Raw genomic sequence first — 22061 nt, 5'->3', positions numbered from 1 at the left:
CCATCGCCGAGCGCGGCTCGGGCCCGCGGCCGTCGGCGGGGGCCGGCCGGGGCTGAGGGCGCTGCCCTCGGCCCTCCCTGCCTCGAACCCCCCGGGGGCGGGGGAGCTGCTTAGCGGCAGCGCTCTCCCCCCTCACGGCGAACCCCGAAACGCGGGCTGGGAAGCAGCGCGCTGGCAGTCACGGATTCACCGGGTGAAAGGCTTCCGTGGGGAAGGATGTAAAGGAGAAAATACGTTAACAGCAAGGGAAGGGTAAGATCCGAACCGCAGGAAAATCCCAAACTGAACAGTGTGTTTGGTCAACTGAAGAAAATCGGTAGTAAATGTCTGTGCCCTGTGTAGCCCAGATCAGATACAGGTTGCCAATGGAAAGCATTAACCAGAAAAGAGAATTACAGGTCACTAAAATATCTGAAGGATTATTACTTTTTAGAAGTGTGAACAACCCTTCCACTTCTCCAAAAACAAGGGGGCATGAGGGGTTTGCTACAGAAAGGAACTGCCGCCTTGACCCACTACACCAGGAGAGAACAAGCTTGAGGGGACATCCAAGGGGACGAGGATGACCCCAACCCCTCCGTAGGCTCTGGGCTGGACTCGCCCCTGCTCAGCGGGTCATACAGAGCTGCTGAAGTCAGCTCTGCACTCCTGCTGCTCCAAACACAGTGCTTAACAAGAATTCTCTATTTGTTTTAAATAACACAACCCGTTTCTGTATACTGTAACAGTATTCATTTTATGTATCTTTAAATGTTTATCTAAAATGTCTAGAAAAATCCAGGAATATTTATCCATAACATTTTACACAAATGTACTTAAAATATTAACAAAAGTGGTTCTCTTTACATCAACATTTTAAATCAAGGAACTATTCCATAATTTAGAAAACCAAGGGTTACTCATAACTGCTGCAAGTAATACAAGAAATGCCAATGACAGGCCTTTAGCAAGACACTGGGAATATGGTTCTCCTGAAAAAAAAGAAAAGAAAAAAAGTGTAAGTGTATGAGAGCTAAATTTTAGTTTCGACAACCCCCCCAAAGATATAAAGTATATGCATAGCCCGAATGAAATACTGAAGCACAAAGCAAGGAATTAAGATGATTCGTACTTTGTATAACTTTAGTCCCTGAAGTTGTGCAGACAATAAATACAGGCAGTTGCCTCTGTCCATGCAGCTCCCAAAACAGAGTCCAAGTGCCTTCCTGCCCTTTGAAATGCCAGACATTTAATCTACAGTCTCCCACATAATCCACCACAGTTTTACACAGAGGAAATTTTTTAATTAACCGTTTTACCAATGCAGCAAATTTTTACTGGAACTCAGGTGGGCTGATTGAAAAAACTGGCAAAGTGAGAAACAAAGTATCTCTCCACCCTTCAAGGGCAATGAAATGCACTGGCAACGCTACAATTGCAGTAGGGAGTGGAAACAGAACAATATCATAAAGCGATACATTCTCCCCTTTGCCTTAGCAAGCACGCCTCCCTTCACACTCTACAGGGAATGAAAAAGAATCTCTCTGCCAAACAGATATTCACAAAATTTCAATCTTATCCAGAAAGTACCCCTAGTAATTATTTTTTCCACTAGTCTAAGAAATTAATGCATTATCAAAGAAAAAAGCAAACAGACTTTTTGGACCATGCTTTCTAAAAGAGAAGTTTTAATTCCCTACTACGAAGCATTATTTCAGACTAAACCCCACACATCTAATTATGTTTCAGAGAAACATGGCCAGTTCATGGCATTCCACGTTGCTATTATTTTTACCTGTGTAAAACCGCGTCAATGGATAAAAAAGTTGTGGCCAGCACACATCATTTCGATTGCAGTCAAATTCTGTGTAATTAATCTGATATCTAGAAAAAAACCAAACAAAAACAGGTTTATTGACTGCAGTACCAGAACACCAGCACAAGTGGAAAAAACAGATTGGAAAGGTGTCCAGATTACAGGAAAAAACAAAACTAAACCACAAGCTTCTCGTTATTCTCTTATGACTTTTTTCTCTAATAAAAACAGGGACCTCCCCTCTACTCCATTTCTGTAATTTTTAGTGATTTTGTGATGAGCATTTTCAGACAATGGATAGTTTGGGAGCCTTACTCAGCACCCCTAACCCACTCAAGTAAACAACACAGAAGCTTTTCTGCTAAAACCAAATGACAACTCCGCAGGGTAATTTACAGCCCTTCACGTTCTTCATGCTCCTGGGGAAAATTGTCACTAACAGAATTGTTACTCAGTAAATCTCTGAACCAGCCCTTGCTCTGTACTCCACCCAGCCAAAGTAACCTTTTGATCAACGCTATTCACATCACATCTGCTTAACATAATGGCAAGTACCAATGTTTTTACAAAAATTACCTTGTCATTGGAATGGGTGGCTGAGCTGGCACTTTAATAAACTGAACAGAAGCAGTGATAGGAAGAAAGCTGAGGCTGTTTCCACAGGTAAGTCCGCACTGGAATTGCCATATGACTGTTGAATAACTGTAAGAATATGCATAACTATTACTTGAGGGCTGTAAAGGGAAATTTAGGGCCTGAGCATAACCACGAAAGTATTTAGGAGGCAGTTAATGATCTCTGGATTTTCAATACCATGCAAAGACAGAACTTGCATAGTCTGGAAAAGAGGTAAAGTGGAACAGAACCCCATTTATTTGATTGGGATTGACCTGGAGAAAAAAAGTGTTCACAAAGTGAAAATTCCGTTTCAGGAAAGAATAAAGCATTTACCACAGCTCTCAAGAAGAGCTCTACATTGTCCCGTGTTCTGGCTTACCCCAATGTTGTCACTTCCACCACATGACAAGAAATTAAAACATTGTTCTGATGGAATGCCCTGCATATGCCTACTACTGGCAGCATCGTAGATTTTATTTAATATTTCAGTGAAGTAGAAAGATTATCTACTTTTAACCGTTAATATTTTTTTTTTTAATTTTCATTTCAGAGGGAGAAAGGCAAACCTGGTCATGATCAAAGGAATTTGGATTGCACTAATAAAAGGGCATGTAAAAAACCAGAAATAACAAAATATCATTTTTGTTTGTAAAATTTGGTCTGGATATGTTAGGTAAGCAAATCTCAAAATGAAATATTTATTTGTCAGACAGCCAGAGACAGCTCTCTCTACCTGATCTGCACAGCAAGAATCTCCTGCTGGGGAATCCCTTGTACTGCACCCACATCAGCAAAGATTATGCGAATATTCAGATTTGCAGGAATATCTGGACAAATGCCTTTTAAGCTTCCAGCGCTCACATTGGTATCAGAATTAAATGGATCGAGACCTGCAGAGGAGAATGGAGTTATGTAAATGGAAATATTATGAAAAACATTATATTTTCCATAATTATATTATTGTCGTAGTCTAGTGAAATATTGGCAACTGTCACACAGGAACACAGAAAAAATGTTTTCTCTATATAAAATACACATAAAGAAAAAGAGTACTTTATCAACAAAGAATCAAAATATCAAGTCATACGTGTACATGCTGACAGTAAAATACATGTTAGTGCAGTATCCATACACATACTGAGTTATATGCATGTGTGTACACATACATGAGTGGATAGATCCAGACACACAGAGCAGTATCTTCAGGCATTTGAAAGTACATTTTGTTTTTATTTTGAGATGTTCTAGTCATTGTATGGGCACTTTTAGACTATAAACAACAACACAAACCTCACTTACGTATAATTTCCACCCAGTCATTTAGATCACTGTAACTTGAATTGTCCCTCTTTCCAACGTGAGTAGCTTGTATTAAGGAATTCAATTTCTCAGTTACATTTCCTCTGCAAAATAAGAATGTAAGGTTACACAAAAAGTAAACCTGTACTGTCTACCACTCTGGGTTGCATTATTATCGTATAAGGTCACTTTCATCTGAAAGATGTTACCACTTAACAAAAACAAAACTGCACTGTTATCTGTGAAGGGAAGAAATGGCAAAGCATTCCACCCCAACATACTCCTCATTTGAATAAGGAGAGATCCAAGTGAAACCATTATAATTATTTCTCTTCTTAAAAAAAGTGAGATTATCAACGAAAGAAAGCTGAAAAGCATACACAAACATTTAAAAAAAGAACGTAACAGTGCTGATAGTAGGCACTTGTAGAGAATCATGTAATAAGCAACAAGAGGGATGCAAGGAAAAACAATCCAACCTACATAGCTCACCTTAAAAGGCTACAATCTTCATTAATACCAACTTCTAGAATGCACCCAGAGAGGGAATCTACTCCGAATAAAACTGGTGTATAAGTTGCCGACGTACATATGCCTCTGCCAGCTGTGAAATTAAAACATCTTACTTGAGCTTTGATGTATCAACCTCTCAGTCTCCAGCTTTCAATTTTGGGCAAAAATATCAAACATTAGAATGCAAAACACCAAGTGTCATAGTTCAAAAATAGGTACAAGTCCATTCAACTTAAAATTTTCCAAGAAAGCATTAGAAGCTTACTCACTGAAGTTTGAACAAAGGCTAGGGAATAGTCTAGAAAAGCAAAATTTGGCAGAGATTTAACTAAAATATGAAAAAAAGAAAAAACCCAACACCCCCACCTCCAACATTTTAGCATTAACTACAGCTGAAGTTGCAACCTCACAAGCCAGTACCTGGCTGCCAAATGTTTAGGCTTCCAAAAGTATCAGAAGCATTCATATTTGCAGCTCTCACTGGTTTTCCAACTTGATAACCTAAACATAGAAGGGTAAATCATGAACAATGTATAAGAATCTGTAAGCATTAGCATTGTTTTAACAATAAATGTCATCAGTCTTGAAGTAAATGAACAGACATTTCCATTACAGTAGGAATACCTTCACTTTAAATAATCAATATATACAACAAAAGCCTAAGAACCAATCACTGCTATTACAACTGGCAGCGCATCAAGACAGGAAGGTGGGGGCTAGCAGCATAAAGAAGTACAAAAGAGATACAAAACATAGTCACTGACAACAAACTCTACAGTAGGAAATTTTTTTCTTTTCACTTTTAAGAGGCAAAATAAAGTATTAATACCTGGATTCCCAAATAGTTCTGCTGTGCTAGTACTCTTGAAAGTTAGGAATTTGACTGTGAATCTCTGTGTCAGTATTTCTGGTGAAAGAAAAAAATATTACTTTACTTTTAAATAAGTAAATTAGCAAAAAGTATACTGTAAATTAGCAAAAAGTAGGCTCTATGTAGGATACAAACTTCCATTCTTCATTAGTAACAAAAGATTCAAAATAATACAGATTAATGGAAATCAGCCCCATAAATTTTATTTCCAGAGTCCAGGGGAAATTATTTTTAAGAATTATTCGTGAATAAGAGATTCTATCACAGAATTTCCATACTGAAGGAAAAAAGTAAATAAAAAAATCATAAGAGAAATTTCATGGTACCTCCATCACATAAACTTCCAAGGAAGACTGTGACATTTATTCGCTCTACGTTCTTGTCTTTCCAAATGAACGTATAATGCTCTGCAAAAGTTACATTTTGACACAGAACTTCAGCAGTATGAAGGTTTTCTGGCAGAAGAAAAAAAATGAGGCCACAGTTAAAAGCACTGCTAATTAGAAAGCTATGTTACTGTAGCTGAAAAAGAACTCTGGCAAAATTCTGGAAATCGTAGCATTCATCTTTTTGAGAATTTGTTTTACCATTTAAGTCCCATCTCATCAGGACAGTGCAACAGTACAATCCCTGAGCTTATCAGTATTTTAACAATCAGCAGTTCCAGGTCCTTCTGTAGCTAAACCTCTCCAGAAGAACCCAGCAGTGAACTTTACATCACCAGTTGATGCACTTCTCTGGACTCAGGACTCCCTCTGCTTTCATCTCATCCCTCCCTCCCAGGGAGCCAACACTGCCCAGAAAAACACATTAGCTTGGATTCCATTAGTTTCATTTGTGCTGCATTATCCTTCCACTGACTGGGAACCACTGTTCTACATCAAATAACTGCTTCGTTGGCTGAAAAACGCCCTTAAAAAGGCATGAGAGCTTAGAAAAGAGAGACATCTGTTTACTGTCTGCCCATCCCACTTACATGTTCATCTTGGAGATTTTTTTAAGGCATTCTTTGTATCTTTCTTTTTATTATTGTATTTATTCCTCTCAAAAATTACTTTTAATGTAAGCTAAGGGACCCAATTCCTTGACCAACTTTAAATGAAGTTGGGGTAAATTTAATACTTTCTGCTTTGCAATAAGCCGAACAGTTTACTTTTTGAGTATTAGATACATACAAGATCTCTCCCAAGAACTGTAGCAGGCAAACATTTTAGGCATCAAAATAATCTATTTCTTACATAGTCCAGGTTAGGTAAGAAACATACTTATTAAATTAAGGAGACATACCACTTTCAGTGATGAATTTGCCCATGTCAGTGATGGTCCTATAGATGACATTTTGTTGGATGAAGTCTGAGAATGAAAAAAAAGCCACTGCAGTAACTCTGACTAGTAAGAGAGACAGACACACTGTTTTCACATCCAAGGTGCAATCCTTGTTGTTACGAAAACTGAGTAGAAAATTACTTAGAAAATTAATTTTGGTAAAGGACCAAGCCATTTATGTATTTTGAGAGCATAGCTAGTTATCTCTGGGTCTTACAAAGGTAATATAGATGAACAAAATAAGATAATTACAGAGAGTAAAATAAATTATTGTCATGCTGGTGATCATATTATCTCGAACTCCAGAATGACACTTCATAAGTATATGCTTTTGTAATGCAGAAAGTAACCCCTTCTCACTAACTCTAAAACGATGCACCCTCTTGACAGAAAAAGGGCTCTGCAACAGTCTGAAAATAGAAAGTGGGAGACACTCTGTTCTGTCACGTGTAGCCATAACCAGTATGAGTCACCAGAAACAGATACATGGGAAACAAAGGCCAATCCCACTATTTCTTATATCCTAAATCTTGAGAAATAATGGGGCATTTGCTAGAAGGTCATCAGAAAAGGAGTAGAACATCCCTAAATGCTGAAATACAGCCACCAGATAACAAAGATACTACACACAGCTACTATGTCAACAGCCCTCGGGTTTGTTCTGTTCTAGCAGCTCTGAGAAACATAAATCACATTTCTGTTAAGGTTTATGCAGCGTACCTCCGGTACCACTGTTTATCCTCACGTCATGGGGCAGTCCTTCCTCGTAAGATGCTAAGTTGGTAAGGCATTTGACATCAAAGTTCTGGAGATACGCTACGGGGGCATTTCCAACACACTGTCCAGCCATGGATTGCTGCAGGTGGTTCAACAGAAATAAGTATGGTGGACCCTTTTCTAGCCCCTTGCATTGCATCTGAAGATCATTTATTAGTGAAATGCTCCAAGTGTGTGCTACAGCCGTATGTGACACTTTGACAAACAAGTAATCTGATGTTATCAAAATACCTCAATCTGTAGCAAAAAAGAGGTTCAGATTTTAAAAGTACAGCTTTAAAAATAGTTTCAGTGTACAGTAGGGCTTCATCCTAATTTATCAAAATAATTATAATGAACAAGTCTCTCCAAAATGCAAAAGGAATTTGAAAAAAGTACAACCAGATGACTAAGATTCAAAGGGAAAACCAACTTTAGTGCTCAGTGATGCAGCAGGCAAACCAAAAAATACAGAAAGATGGTAAGTCATAAATTATTAATGAGGATGCCAAGCTTGCTTTTGCCTATTGAAGTAATTAAGACATTACCATTTGGGGGGATAGGCAGGGGGATCAGGAAAGATAATGTTTACTTTTCATAATGATTTTGTGTTGGGTTTTTTTTCTGAAAACTATATTCCACCACTTCACAACAGCAAGTTGCAGAATCTGGTTACAAAGCCATAAGGAGTGTGATATATGGAGAGTATCAAACAAAACAAGAGGAATCAAAAGCTCCTAAACACACAAAGTGATTACCTGGGGAATGGTAAAATACTCATTTTCTTCTGTCATAATTGGATCTCCTTGTCTGTAACCAGTGAAAAGTTTCCCAGGAGAAGTTGGTAAAGCGATCTTAAACGAAGGAACTTTGGGTGCAGAACTGCAAACAAGTTTAAAAATTAAACAGTTCTTTACTCTCTCTCTCTCACACAAATAACTATACATGTGCTTTCATGTCCCGTGTTCTCATATAGTGCCAATGACATTTCTCCATTTGCATTTGAAGTTCACACCCTAAAAATTCCAATTTCAAAATAACTTTCTTTAAAAAAACAAGTTATATTTTCGGTAGCATGCCTAATGCGTGTGTTGAGAAAATAAATTTTCGTAAGACTTACGTAGAGCCATGATAAAAGTAGCCAAGAAATGGTGTATTGTTAAGAGAAGACTGTACACAAAGGAAGGGAAACCACTCAGGGGTATATTCCATTGACTGAGAAGAGCACAGCTGATCAAAAGGTGGGTTTACATCCCCACCAAACACTCCACTGAAACATGATTCATTGAATAACTGCTTCAAGTCTGGTGTACAGTCCTGAAAGGGAAAAGAACAGTCACTTTTTAGCACAGTAACTGCATTACCATAGGCACTACAGCCATGCTTACATGTAAATCAAAACAATTTTGTAGAGAGGTCATATTTACCATCAGAAATACCGGAAAATCCAGACAAACTCTCTAGCTCCATCTAGTCTGAAGCATTCACTACTCCTCTCTTCCTCAAAACAACAGAAAGTTTGGAAATTTTGAAAACACTTAATCAAAGTTTAATATAAGTACCGGATCACAGCAACAACGAACATCACAAGCTCCAGCTGTCAAGTCACAAGGACAAGAGCCCAAGGGCTGAAACACCTGGTTTGGAATGATAGTTGCATTTTCTGTAAAAGAATTTAAAAAAAAAAAAAAGAAGAGAAAATTTGACTAAACGGCCTGGAATCCAAATAAACAGACCATGCGCATTGTGGTTTATTCCGACTGCGTACAAACCCTTTCTTATATTCCATTAATGATTACTCAGTATCTCTTATCGCTGCTGAAATTCCAATTTTTATTTTTTCATATATAGAGGAAAAGAAGAGCCAAAATGCTATTTCTTCTTTAGCATATCTAAACATGTACCTGTCACGTTTCCTGTAAAGGAAGAGTTGGCATATATTTCAGCCTGGATCAGGAGATGTGCCAACACCACTGAATCACGGCAAGCTAAAACCTGAAGCGTTTCGACCACGCAGAGAGGTGTTGTGCAGCAGTCAGTGACATTCGGCAAACACAACTGCAGATTTCTAGTCAAGCTTACAGTCACTTTGGAAGTGTTCTGAAAAAATGCAAAATAAAGTTAGACAGCTTTGACAGCTTGTATTACTCATACCACTGATCAGCTTCAGAAGTTTCAGTACCGCTGTGTTTTTTCAGCGCTACAATGCAATGATACTCTTCCTATATAAAATCGGTCATTTGTTGAGAGTGGAATGACAAAGGATCTCCCACTGGAATATGCAATACAGTGAGGATATGAACTGTATAAAGAACTTTTTAAGGCATGCACACAGATTAAGCTACCTCAGAAATCACATGAACAATTCTAAAGAAAAGAAAAAATACTGAAAAGTGAATTTCAGTTTTCACAGCTACCTTCAGCTGAAAACTGGAATGACTGCAGAGTTGATAAAACCCCTAAGAAATTATATATAACATTACACTGAAGACAAGCCTAATAAATACAGATGTTCCAGAGCTCATGCTGTATAAAACCACTACTTTTTTATTTCTATTAGCTCCTTCCAGCAGATCTGAAACAGTCTCAAATGCTGCAGCCAGCCACGAAGTACAGGTGATGCTGGAGAGGAGAAGGACAACAAGGAACCAAAGCTGCAAACTCCAGCAAGGGCATCCACATAAAGGGATATGTCAAGGAAAAAAGGCAAAGGCAAGATATTCAAACTGGGTTGTTAGTACATTAATATTTTACCAGTATTTCATTAGCCCTTAATGTATGACAGTTCAATCCTTCCCATTTTAGGGAAGAATCAGTATTTTACATACCATACCAGGTGTTACATTCAAATTCCAATCCCCAGCTCTTTCACTTCCACTGCAATTTGCAGGTTGCAATTTTCCTACATCAAAATAAAAATTTAAAAAGTGTTCCACTGTCATTTAGAAAAGACTGGAAAATAAAAAGTACATTTAAACACCTCTTGTGCCTTCAAGTAGGCACACCCTCAGGCCCAGCTGACAAGTCAACAGAGGACTAAGGTCTTAATCAGCAGAAGTCCTCTGGAGTTCCTATTTCAGTCACTATTAAAGCACCAAATGAAATGCATTGCCATTTCTCCAGTAATTTCAGTGTAAAAAAATATTAATAATTCAAACATATTTATTTACATACTATTGGGGGGGTGGGTAGGTGAAGTGTTCTTACCTGTCTCTTCATCTATAGGACTTAAAATTATAGAAAAATTAACTCCTGAAGAATTTCCAAGAAAAAATGAATTGACCCTGGGCCCTGACATATGGATAAATGAAGGCTGAAAGACTAAAAAAAGAAAGAAACAAGTCTTAATACACAATAACTGAGAAAGGTAACATCTGTAAGACATATTTAGGTTTGACACTTGGGCTAGATTCCTACCTTCCTATACTTTAAACTGTTACAAATAAAACAAAAATATTTTGTGATGCCTAGTACAGGATTGTATTTACATTCTTGCAAAGTGCTAGAGCAGTGGGTTCACCCTAGCTTTCTATGTCGTAAGTTTACATTTGTCAAGATGCTCACTAAACAGGCAGGAGACTGCAGCACTTTCTGGCCCACACAGATACTACACAGGTCAGGCAACAACATATTCAGCATTTCTTGCTGAATTCAGTTTACACTTTTTAATTTCTTGCGGCCATGGAGGGTAACAAGGGCATACCACTACCTGCGATCCAGTAATTCCAGACTACCGCCCTCAGGAAGTTTAGGGCTCCAAACTGGGAGTTCCACTAGAATTTCCTTTACGGACTTTTCCAAGGTTGAAAGGTCCAACGTGAGCAGTTCCACCTTTCCCCCTCCCAGCCTTCCCCAGTACTAAACGCTTGCAGAAAACTCCAGGGCCAGTCAAAGGCTCCCGACCTCCTAATCCTCGGGGAACCCTCGGGGCCTCCGCGGCCTCCCCTCATACCCAGCCGGGCAGGGGAGGTCCCGCCGCAGGCCGACCCCCTTCCCACACTCCCGGCCGCCCTTTCGACCCTCTTTCCCTCAGCAGCCGCCCCCTCGCCCACCATTCCTCGCGGCCCCTGACGCCCTCCACCCACCGGGGTGCCAGGCCCGCTGCCCGGGGCAGGGTGTCGCCAGCAGCAGCAACGCCCCAAGGAAAGCGGCCTCCATGGCGCCTAACGAGGGCCGCGCCGCGGAGCCGGCTGCCGCCCGGCCGCCATCTTGCAGCTCCAGCGCGGCGCCATGGCAACGGGAAGGGGCGGGAAGCGCTGGCGGCGGCCTGAGGGGAACCGGGGAGCGCAAGGAGGCGGCGGGGGCCACCGGCGGGCCCTGCGGCCGGTCACACCCCCGGGCTGGGCTGCCCCACGTCCCCCTCCCCTCGGTAGCGATCGCACGGCCAAAAGCGGGATGAGCCAAGTCAGCACCGACATGTCTGTCCCTCACCTTCTCACCTAACTCCACACGGACCACCACGTCCTCCCTCCGGCACTTCATCTAGTACCTGATCATACTGGTACACTCTTACACAATAAAATTGCAAGAAGAGCGTGTAGATCACCCTTTAAAATATCTGTTATTACAGCAATATCTAACCACATTTGAAAAAGAACAGTTTTTATTACAAGTGTCATATACAAAGTAAATCATAAATACAGCCTTCAAACAAAACGGCTTTTAGCAATCAAACAAGCCAGTAAAAGACTGGCACTGCAGCTATGACATGGACAAAACCCTGATGCAAGCATCAAGACACGACAAATTCCTGCATACACCTTGGGGGAAAAAAAAAAATTTAAAAAAATCAATCTTTTTCTATGTAAGAAACAATTACTCTCCATATTCCTTTCAGGAGAACATCAGTTACTAGCAAGAAGTTGAAACACCACATTATACAGTTACTTTTTAAAAGGGGGAGATTATTTCTTTAAGTGAAAGCCATGTTCAGAAGTACACAGCATACCCTCATGCTTGCCCTAAAAAACACCAGTCCAAAAGCCTTCATTCTTACTTGGCAAATGCTAGACATAAAACCATACTAAAAAAAAAAGAACATAGAATTACATTTTTTGTTTTCCACTTTCAAAATACAAGCAGCAAGTCTGCATTTATTGAAGTTATTTTAAACAAACGGGGGGCCTTTTTACTCACGCATGAAGATATATCCAATTGAGAAACACCACAAAGACAGTACGGTCAAAGGAATATGAATACATGAGTGCACATGCAAGGCAACTCCCAAATTTTAAAAAAAGGGGGAGTGTTTCTAAACCATCTTGAAAATGTTGGCTCATTTATTTTGAAACTGATGCTGTTTCAGTCTAACAGTCGCTAGCAAAAGCTAGCACATTGAAGTCCCGGAATAACACAGTGCTAAGGTTCTCATCCTACACACTAGAAACAGTCACTCTTACCTTTACACCAACATACAAAAAGAATCAGAGCTTTCTTGTCTTTGAAAATAAGTTGGAGGTATGAAACTCTGCAGTGGACAGAATACCTTCTACTTCACAAGGTGTATCTCTTAACAGGCTTTAACTTCTGGTTCCTCTCACAATTAAGAATTAGTATCTAAAACAGCAGATGTTACATGGTAATACAGTGATTTGTTACTTAAAGGGCTGTGTAGAAGACATACGATTTAAATATTTATCCCTTAAGAAAAAAGTAATACTGCATACAGTTCTCTTTCATATCCAATAAAAAGTGCCATCAATTTCTCAAGTATGTTCCATTTCATGGAATTACTGTAGGAGGTAATGATGTATTTACATAAAGTTGTTACACAGCTAACTTTAATTTCTTCTTCTTAGCTTTCATGACAGGGGGCAATGATATTTTGAAAGCAGTCCTGAAAAAAAAATAATAAAAGGAACTGTCAGATGCACTGAATGTATTTCCATACCCACCCTTGAAACAAGAAGAAACACTTACTCGCATGTACTACAAATAGGACTGAAGTTGCAGAATACTGGAAAACAAAAGAATTGGCTTTCACTAAAACAGTTCATTAGAATGTAAGAAATCAGACTCTTAAATATTTAGAAACTTACTTGACAAGCACACAGAGCACACGTAACCAATTTCAATGAGATTTCGATGACAGAAGCATGCAGCTCTGTAGTCGACATGAATAGGAGGTGGAAGGACAAGCTGTGATCTTTGCTCTTGATCAGGGAGAAATACCCACTGCATGAATAGAGAAAAAATATTTTGCAAATTGGAATGGTACTTCTGTATTACCTTGTCAATTAAGTCAGTAAGATTTCACATCTGACACAGGAAAAACACTGAAGTGTTTTTTAAATGACTTACCAACAAATACTGCAGCAGGGATGGCATGTGGGGCACTTTCAAATATATGCCACCTGTAATGTCACAAGCCTGGAAAGCAGAGAGCATGATCAGATTGTTATGTTTTATGAGATTAACATGATATTTAAAATATCCACACACTGCATAACGCCTGCACGTTGGAATTGCCAGATCCACTGAACATATTTCCACACCCACTCTTGAAACAAAGGAGAGAACTTAACATGTCAAACTATCTGGCATCAAGTATCTATGAATTAATATAAATAGCAAACAAGAATAGGAAATCTGTACCTGTTGTAGAAGACCTGAGTCAGAATCCAAGACACAGGCATCAATCAAAATACTCTGCAAGAAAAGAGATAAAATGCCTGAAAAACAAAATCACCTAGGACCAATGCAGCCCCATCGGCATTACTGTCATGACTTGTTCCCACTGTAAATACACTCCACATATAAATGTACATGCTTTTATAAATGCAGAACCACCACAGCCATAGGGAAGCTCTTTCACTTGATCACAATGTAATCATAAGAGAAATGAAGAATTCTGTTATCTTTGCACACTAATAAATTATAACATACAAGAAAAAAATACCAGCTTCACCTGTTTCTGTGCTGCAAAGATCACATTCATGAAATTCATATATTGCAACGCACTGTCTTCTGCTGCTTTTATGACCTAAATAAAACAATTCAAACTTGTTAGCCTACATAACATCACCAGATTTCAAGACTAAAAGCAAACTGACAGCAAAAGTTCTTACCAAAATCCTTGATTTCATTTCTTGATTGGCTAAGTATTAAAAAGAAAAAGAAATGCATGAGCACATTGTTTCTATCACCTGCGGTTTGCCCTTTTAATTCTGTAGCATCTAACATCTCAGATATCTAACATCTCAGTTAAAATATGTATACGAAACTGTTTTACAGTCCCAGTGACAAGTATCTGTGGACTAATTCAGACTTGTTATGAAAGGAGACCCATTTCATTTATTGTCCAAAAGCAGTTAGATGTTGAACAGGAAAGGAATGTTCAAAGCTGTACGTTACCAACTCACTGGATGAAACACGTATCTCCAGTTATGTGGTATTTCTCACTGATTAAAGTAATCCGAAATGCACAGCTGATTCTAGTCCAATATGCTCCTTGAAAAACTATTTGCACAAATAGCACTTTTCCTGAGTATAGAAGTGACAAGAGGAAGACCAAAACCAAGTAAGAAATTCAACTATGATGACAGCTCTGCAGGTGGTCCCTTTGGAAGAGGATTTGTGCTTTCTGGCACTTTCAAAAAATTCCTCTCAACCTCCAATTGTTCTAAAGAGATTCCAGTTACAGTTTTACTTGTATGCAACAGAAAAATCAGAATAAGAATGTGGACTAACAATCAAGTCCTTCACTTCTAATTGCCACCCAGACCTAGTTTAAACTGGGCAACTTCAAATGATCGGGATAAACCCGTACCTATTATTGTCAATTTTGGAAATGGGGGGGTGTCAAAATGTATTTGTTTGTATGCACACATGCATTTACATCTGTATTTCAAATATTTATGTAAATATTCAAAACAGGAGAAGAGGCATTACCTTTTACCTCTTTGCTCATCTTGTTGATATCTACATTAGCTGACATTAAGGAATCTACATTCTATTCTTGGAAATAACTCCAGTACCCATACCACATATTTGCCACCTTAGCCAATACATGTTTTAGTAAGTATGACCCACAGTTATTAAGCAAACAGTTTTGAGTATTATTACAGAACAGGAATAGTAAAACTTAATATTATAAGAAACAGTCTTAAAAATACATAACAGCTTTGAAGATTCTGTGACCAAAAGGATACAACAAAGTGCTTTAGCTAGTGATCCTGCTAACAGAGTTTCTGTTTGCTGGCCCCTCATGTCAGCTGCAATACAAGAAAAGTTGCAAAAGTTACTTTTATATACAAAAACAAATGCTGAACATGACCATACCAGATACTACAAGTTTTGCCTTTAGCAAACAGCATTAATGCAGAGGCCTGAAGTGCCAGGCATAATAAACTCATCCACTTCAAACGTATTAAAACTCACATGATCAAAATAAAGGAAATTCCTACAACTCCTTGAGAGTCCAAGCATTTTGAAATTCTGCATATTAAGTCTAGAAATTTTTTTTCTTACTTTTTGTCATGAGGTCTTTAATCTCTTCTGCAATTGCATCATTTATTGCTGTTAACAATTCATATTTTCCATCCTTGCTGCCAGAGCAATTAGATTCCATGGAACTACCACCATCTCCAAAGAGATCTGCAAAAGCCCAACCCTTCCCGGGGTACAAGAAACGGCTGAAACAGAGGAAAAAAGAAGTATTCATGTTTTGACTTTAACCTTGTAAGAAAAAATGCCATAAACTAATCAGCTGTAGACAGCAATACTCCAAAGTATAATGTTAAATTATTTTAATACTTTAGACATTAAAGAGACTACATAAAGGCAGGCAACCTTCAAACTCAAAATGGAGTAAAACCCACATTCACCTCCCTCCTTCTAAGATATCTCTTCAGAAAACTGATGAATAGATACCATGCCTGCGCTTAGGGGTAGATCCTGAGTCTCACAAACATCTGGGAGAAAAATACCCACTAAACAGGAAATTTCTGTCACTTGCATTGCCCTGCTCACCACATCTCTACCACCCTCTCTCTCCCTCTCTCCATATGTTTTTAAGTAAAAGTCTGTTTAAAACTCCCTTCTGTTTTACAAGCCTTTTTGTTATTTTGTGTAAAGCACTAAAACAGATTATTTCTTTCCTACACTGCTTTAGTTAAGTTTCTTTTTTTAAGACAATGATATTTAAGACACATTTTAAACCTGATTTCAATTCCATACTTCAATCCAACAAGAAAATCAGGAGACAGATATAGGACAGTGCACTTCACGCTGTTAAGAAACAACTGTACCTTTCTTGCGTGTGACTTGCTATTACAGCAAGTCTGTTGGTGCGATTCATAAATAAGTGCGAGTTTCCCAGTACCATCGCTGCATCGATGCATCTTGATAAGGTGAACTGCTGAAAAAAAAAAAAGAAAGCATAGATATTGCACCGTAACATTTACAATTAAATAACTTAAAAGAACTCTCTCAAATAACTGCAGTTAAAAGATCTTGAATTTGAAGATGTAGAAGGAGCTTCCTTTAATAGGAAGCATTTAGAAAAAAAGCTTTGCCGTAATACAGAACGCTAGGTAGCTGTTTTTAAAAGAGTATTCTAATATACATTGTATCTGTTTTAGCAATGTTAGCATACTTCAGAAATCACGGACTAATCCCATCTGTTGCCTACTTACCAACAATTTAAAAAAAAATAATTATTTCCTTCAGAAATCGCCACCAGTAGTACCAACACCCAGAAGACGTACCTCGGCTTCTCCCAGCGCCTTCTTTCCCCACCAGATCGGGTTGGTGTCTATGACGATGACCAGCAGGCTCAGCTCATCATCTGAAAAGGTGACAACACAGCAGCGTCACTCCAAGCTCCGTGCTCAGCGCCGAGCAGCAGCGACCGAAGGCCCCCGAGCAGAAGGGCTCGCCCGAGACCGCCGGCACTTGAGCGGAGCCGCAGCCGAGCCAAGCCCGCGGTGAGAACACCGGGAACCGGCCGGGCGCCACGGAGCAGGGCGGGCTGCCCACGGGCCCGGCGGAGCTGCGTTGAGGCGACACGGGGGGGGCCACAAAGACGAGGCCCAGTGCCCCGCTCCCGGTCCCCGCCCGCCGGAGCGGCCGCAGCCCGGCCTGCCCGAGGCCCTCAGGCCCGCCGGCTGCTCCCCGCTCCCGCCGCGGCGCTCCTCGAGACCCCGCTGCCTCACCCGCGCTCATAGTGCCGGTCCGAGGTACCAGCTGCTGCCGGCGCCTGGAGATGACGTCAAGGCACGGCGTGACGTCATCCACACGGGCCGCGTCACCCGGACGGCGCCACGCCCAGGCGAGGCGGGCGGTGTGGCGGCGGCGGCCGGGCGCGGAGCGGAGGGGTTGCGGCCATGAGCACGGAGGGTAACGGGAGCGGGGGGCGGGCGGGGGGGCGCTGGGCCGGGCCGGGCCTGACGCGCCCCGTTGCTTTGCAGACTTGATCGAGACCTTCAGGGCGCAGCTGAGGGACGACCCCGACGTCGCCTCGGCCGTGGCCGCCATCCGCGCGCTGCTGGGCTTCCTCAAGCAGGACCGAGGTGGGCCCCGGTTCCCCCGCAGCCCCGGGCGAGACGGGCTCCCCACTCTGCCCCGGGTCTTCCCCCGCGGCCAAGTCCGTGTCGGGGATGCCCAGCCCTGCCCGCTCGCTCACCTCCGCCTCCCTGCAGGAGAGACCATCCAGGGCCTGCGGAGCAGTCTGCTGGCCGCCATCGACACCCTGTCCCGGGTGGACTCCTCGGTGGCCGTGTCCTCCGGTGGGGAGCTCTTCCTGCGCTTCATCAGCCTCACCTCCCTGGAGTACTCGGTAAGGGTGGCCGCCCCCCACTCAGCGTGGTGCCTGCTGGGGGGACCCTCCAGCCTCACAGCCGACATCGCTGTGTTTTCCAGGATTACTCCAAGTGCAAAGAAATCATGATCGAGCGTGGGGAGATCTTCCTGAGGAAAGTCTCTCTCTCGAGGAACAAAATCGCCAAGCTGTGTCATCCTTTCATCAGAGATGGTGCCGTAAGTAGGCTGAGGCAGAGACGCTCTTGTTCTGCAAGCATCAGAGCAACAGTAATGCAAAAACAGAAGGGAAGGGGAGTGAAGTTTCCTGACATTCACAACAGTATTGTCTGATGGTGGCTTCTGCAAATACATCAGCATGAAATCACACATCACTATTTTTTTTTATGACTCATTCCCCGCCCCCCCCCCCTTCAGTTTCCATGTGATCCAACTTTAACTTATCTACTTCCAAGAGATGCAGAGGAGTCACAGCTTCAAGTTTCCATTTAAAATACTAGATCATCACCCCTTGGCCTCATAAGGGCTGGCCACGTAATGCCAGGCTCACAGAGTGGTTTGCTATCCTATGATTTGTAGAATACAGGTGACATAGACTATTATTTAATTAAGTCGATCGACAGTTGTGTGAAGCAAAAGCCATGACACCATTAACAAAAGTAAAGGTCCCAAAGCTCAGCAAAAAGTAATGTCTGGTTTATTTTTTTTTTTGACAGCGAATATTGACACATGCCTACTCAAGAGTGGTCCTCAGGGTGTTAGAAGCAGCTGTCGAGTCAAAGAAACGATTCAGTGTTTATGTTACTGAATCACAGCCAGATCAAGCAGGGCAAGTACTCATTAATTTGTGTTTTATCTTGGTTAACAGGGTACATTACAGCTAGCATCAAATCTGTCATACTTTAAGAAAAGCTGCTAGGCTTGTTTGCAGCATTTTGAATGGTAACCATAACTAACACATTATTCTGGACAAGTAAAAAACCCAGTATTGGCAAGTAATTTCCCATACTAAATATTCTAATTATACTGTTATCTAGGTTTTACTCAAAGGTTTACAAACTTTCAGTCAGTGCCAGGCAACCTACGTTTCCATTGGGAGATGGGAGAGAAGTGATTTTCTAGTTATCTGCTTCAAAAGTAGGCTAAAATAATCAATATTATTTTAAGCATAGCAAAGTAAAACATATAGCTAACAGTGTTGTTTGAAGATGCTAAATAAAATATATTATTGATAGCAAGAGAGCAAGCTTTCCCTCTTCAGAGCAAACACTATTGTATGAGTGAAGTAATAAATCCTACATACTGCATAATACATGTTGCTAACCAGTCTCTCACTAGAATCAAGGATGTTCAGTCAAGTACATAGGAATTTCCAGCTTCACCAAAGTAACTTTTAGCCACTGAATAACTTCTAGCCACGCACCCTGTGCTTTATTTCTTGTTTCTTACACCCTGTTGATGGAAAAGTTGAGACAGTTTAGGTAATCTGTCATCTTACTAATAGTTCACTGACTCATCTTTCTGTAGCTGTAACTCCTGACTGCTAAAACTGACTTTACTTTTGTTGGGTTTTTGTAATTTGTTTGTTTCTATTTCTACACGATAACTTATTTTCTATTAGAGGGTACATCATAAACCAAAACTATTAACCAAGGGAACATAGGCAGTCATGGGTTTCTGTCTTTCACACAGTATTTTTCTAGCACTGTCTTTCAAGAAAAGACACTTAAGCTTCAAACATGTTTTTTTTAATAGGCAAAAAATGGCAAAAGCCCTGAGGAAGCTGAACATTCCTGTGACTGTGATTCTAGATGCTGCAGTTGGGTAAGTCTGATCCTTAAATCTTAGTATTTTCATCACAATTTCATTTTGACAGTGTTATATGTAAGTTTTCTAGAAGCTTGTTCAAACTACAGAGGTTATTACTTAGTTTGTCATAGTCATCAAACAAGCTAAACAAGTTACACTCTTAGGTGCATGATGAGGAGAGTACATCTGCTACAAAACAGGTATTTGATGTTTGCATGTTAGAATGAAAAAAAAAAGGAGTCAGACCTACATGTAGAACTTGGGGATATCTGTAAAAAAGAACTGAGGTGCTATGCAAAAAGGCTACTTTTTTCCTAATTTGCTGATGTGTTATCATTTTGGGGGTTCTTAAGCTATCTGTGAAGTTAACACTGCTCAGTGCAAGTCCAAAACACGAGAAAAGAGTGAGCTGCAATACATCTGAACCTCAGTTCTTGCACAAGTGCAAAGCGCCTGAGAATGCTTACCGGTCTGCTTACCGAGGCACCTCCAGCTAGGGAAGATCGTGGCTGCAGTGGACAGGTCTACAAGTGCTGTTTAACACCTTAAGTCTGTTCAAATCACTTGGTGGTTTTCTTTTTAGATCTGTACTTTCAGTTAACACAGTGGAGGAATGTAAAGAAAGGGGGATTAGATGAGGAGCATCGCAGGTATTTGGCCAAGGTTATCACAATGCAGTTCCAATTCACAGGCACCCACGTTCCAGTAACGGACTATCGTTTCAGTCAGATTTCAACTTCTTCCACCATTTGCACAATTGCCAAGGTCAGGTACGGCTGGAGAAATAGTTATTTAATATTCCTGCCAGGGGTGAAAGCTCACTCCAAGGATGTGTAACAGCACATAGACTTACACAGGGAGATGAAACTAGTTCAGAAAAGCGAAAGACTGTTTGAATTACTAATTTCTGTTCTGTTCAGCAACTCATTTGTCATATTACCCAGTAAGACTTGATTTTTTTCCCCCCTTTGAACAGCTACATTATGGAGAAAGTGGACCTGGTGTTAGTTGGTGCTGAAGGTGTAGTTGAAAGCGGAGGCATTATTAACAAGGTAACAGGTAGTGAGTTTATTACATCATTCTGTAAACTCTAGACTTTTAAAGTTTGGTTTCTTTGAAGAATTCAAGGCTTTCTGAAAAATCTTTCGTATTTGGACGTTATCCAGTAAATGTCTATTTATTGTTGGAAACCGAGCAGTGTTATGTCACACTAGCACTGAGTCTGCATGTTGTTTTCCATCTGTCTCCACAGATTGGCACTAATCAAATTGCTGTGTGTGCCAAAGCTCAGAATAAGCCATTTTACGTGGTAGCAGAAAGTTTCAAGTTTGTAAGACTTTTCCCTCTAAATCAGCAGGATGTCCCAGATAAATTTAAGGTAAGAAACATTCACATTACTTCTTAGCCAGCTAAGATGCGCACTTACGTGTCTATGAAAAATTTCTGTCTAAGCATGTCTTCATTTATCTGCATCTCTCTACTGTAGCTTACTTTACATAATACGGAGTTGCTTCATGTTACAGTCGCACATCAAACAGCCATAATTCGTCTTAATACTAACATTTAGTTCCTAAAGCAGTTCCTTTGGGGCGCAGGAACAGCTGAGGGCAAGAAACACTTAAATCAATACACTTCAGAACTATAAATTGTACTTAATACACAGGATAAAACAGCTGAGACCAAGGTAGCACCAGCCTATGCCTCATTTTAAAGCAACTGACTTCCTTCAGTTTTACCACAAACACCTGCTCAAGACTGTAGCACCGCTCTTGCCCAAGAGGTTTTAACTTGCAGTTGTTTAATAACTAATGGTCTCCCTTTCCTTCTAGTACAAAGCAGACACTCTGAAAACAAGTCAGAATCTAACAGAGGAGCATCCCTGGATTGACTACACATCCCCATCACTAATTACGTTACTGTTTACAGACCTTGGTGTGTTAACTCCATCAGCTGTCAGCGATGAACTTATTAAACTCTACCTGTAACACAGGACTCAGTGTACAGGATGTATCATCTTCATCAGTGACTATCACAGTTGTAAGAACTTGGAAGATGATACAAGTTATATGGGTGTGGTAAGGAGACGACATAATAAGGATTAATGTAATTATCAGCCTTCTTGAGTTTTTAAAGCAAAACAGTATATGTGGATGGACCACTTAAAATCCAAAAGTTACTACAGCTTCTAAAGACCTAAAATAAATTATTTTAAAGATGGGTGGAGTATTTTGATATTGTAAAATAAAATACCTTATGATGTATTCAAACTCATTCTGAGGTATGCTGTTACTTACCGATCTGTGGTACGTACCTGAA

General features: G+C 40.5%; 3 protein-coding genes and 2 long non-coding RNA genes across 10 annotated transcripts; 2 read left to right on the top strand and 3 right to left on the bottom strand.

Annotated features, from left to right (window-relative positions):
- Window positions 1-3: 3 nt before the first annotated feature.
- LOC141931544 (uncharacterized) lies at window positions 4-3869 on the top strand. The gene is made up of 3 exons (XR_012625616.1): window positions 4-252; window positions 2964-3024; window positions 3127-3869. It is a non-coding gene; the product is annotated as an uncharacterized LOC141931544 (long non-coding RNA).
- On the bottom strand, window positions 710-11742 carry TCTN2 (tectonic family member 2). The gene is made up of 18 exons (XM_074843834.1): window positions 11264-11742; window positions 10386-10499; window positions 10007-10080; window positions 9083-9278; window positions 8741-8841; window positions 8299-8495; window positions 7937-8060; window positions 7143-7278; window positions 6384-6449; window positions 5423-5551; window positions 5055-5132; window positions 4646-4726; window positions 4205-4316; window positions 3713-3816; window positions 3147-3303; window positions 2372-2497; window positions 1775-1863; window positions 710-971 (listed from the first exon to the last, which is right to left on the bottom strand). The coding sequence occupies exons 1-18, from the start codon at window positions 11658-11660 to the stop codon at window positions 856-858; spliced, it is 2397 nt and encodes a 798-aa protein (XP_074699935.1). The 5' UTR covers window positions 11661-11742; the 3' UTR covers window positions 710-855.
- A 21-nt stretch (window positions 11743-11763) lies between these two features.
- Window positions 11764-17938, bottom strand: GTF2H3 (general transcription factor IIH subunit 3). 6 transcript variants are annotated; one of them, XM_074843843.1, is made up of 13 exons: window positions 17803-17938; window positions 16886-16965; window positions 16427-16536; window positions 15648-15811; window positions 15329-15391; window positions 15069-15107; window positions 14246-14274; window positions 14086-14160; window positions 13773-13826; window positions 13479-13547; window positions 13217-13352; window positions 13098-13134; window positions 11764-13014 (listed from the first exon to the last, which is right to left on the bottom strand). In XM_074843843.1, exons 3-13 carry the CDS (start codon window positions 16501-16503, stop codon window positions 12945-12947), a joined length of 813 nt encoding a protein of 270 aa, XP_074699944.1. In that variant the 5' UTR covers window positions 16504-16536; window positions 16886-16965; window positions 17803-17938; the 3' UTR covers window positions 11764-12944. The 6 variants fall into 6 exon arrangements, with proteins under 6 accessions (XP_074699944.1, XP_074699946.1, XP_074699940.1 ...); XM_074843845.1 differs by having other exon boundaries at window positions 16427-16533; window positions 17803-17825; XM_074843839.1 differs by lacking the exon at window positions 17803-17938 and adding an exon at window positions 17333-17381.
- On the top strand, window positions 17410-22016 carry EIF2B1 (eukaryotic translation initiation factor 2B subunit alpha). Its single transcript, XM_074843846.1, has 9 exons — window positions 17410-17516; window positions 17588-17689; window positions 17819-17955; window positions 18039-18155; window positions 18653-18765; window positions 19692-19760; window positions 20722-20797; window positions 20998-21123; window positions 21575-22016. Exons 1-9 carry the CDS (start codon window positions 17504-17506, stop codon window positions 21728-21730), a joined length of 909 nt encoding a protein of 302 aa, XP_074699947.1. The 5' UTR covers window positions 17410-17503; the 3' UTR covers window positions 21731-22016.
- Window positions 18105-21568, bottom strand: LOC141931545 (uncharacterized). Its single transcript, XR_012625617.1, has 3 exons — window positions 21172-21568; window positions 20213-20335; window positions 18105-18186 (listed from the first exon to the last, which is right to left on the bottom strand). It is a non-coding gene; the product is annotated as an uncharacterized LOC141931545 (long non-coding RNA).
- Window positions 22017-22061: the final 45 nt, after the last annotated feature.

The sequence above is a fragment of the Strix aluco genome, chromosome 18 (genome assembly GCF_031877795.1).
Source record: "Strix aluco isolate bStrAlu1 chromosome 18, bStrAlu1.hap1, whole genome shotgun sequence".
NCBI classification, from domain to species: domain Eukaryota; kingdom Metazoa; phylum Chordata; class Aves; order Strigiformes; family Strigidae; genus Strix; species Strix aluco.
The sequence above is the reverse complement of the archived record's forward strand: the minus strand, read 5'-3'. Positions and strand labels throughout refer to the sequence as shown.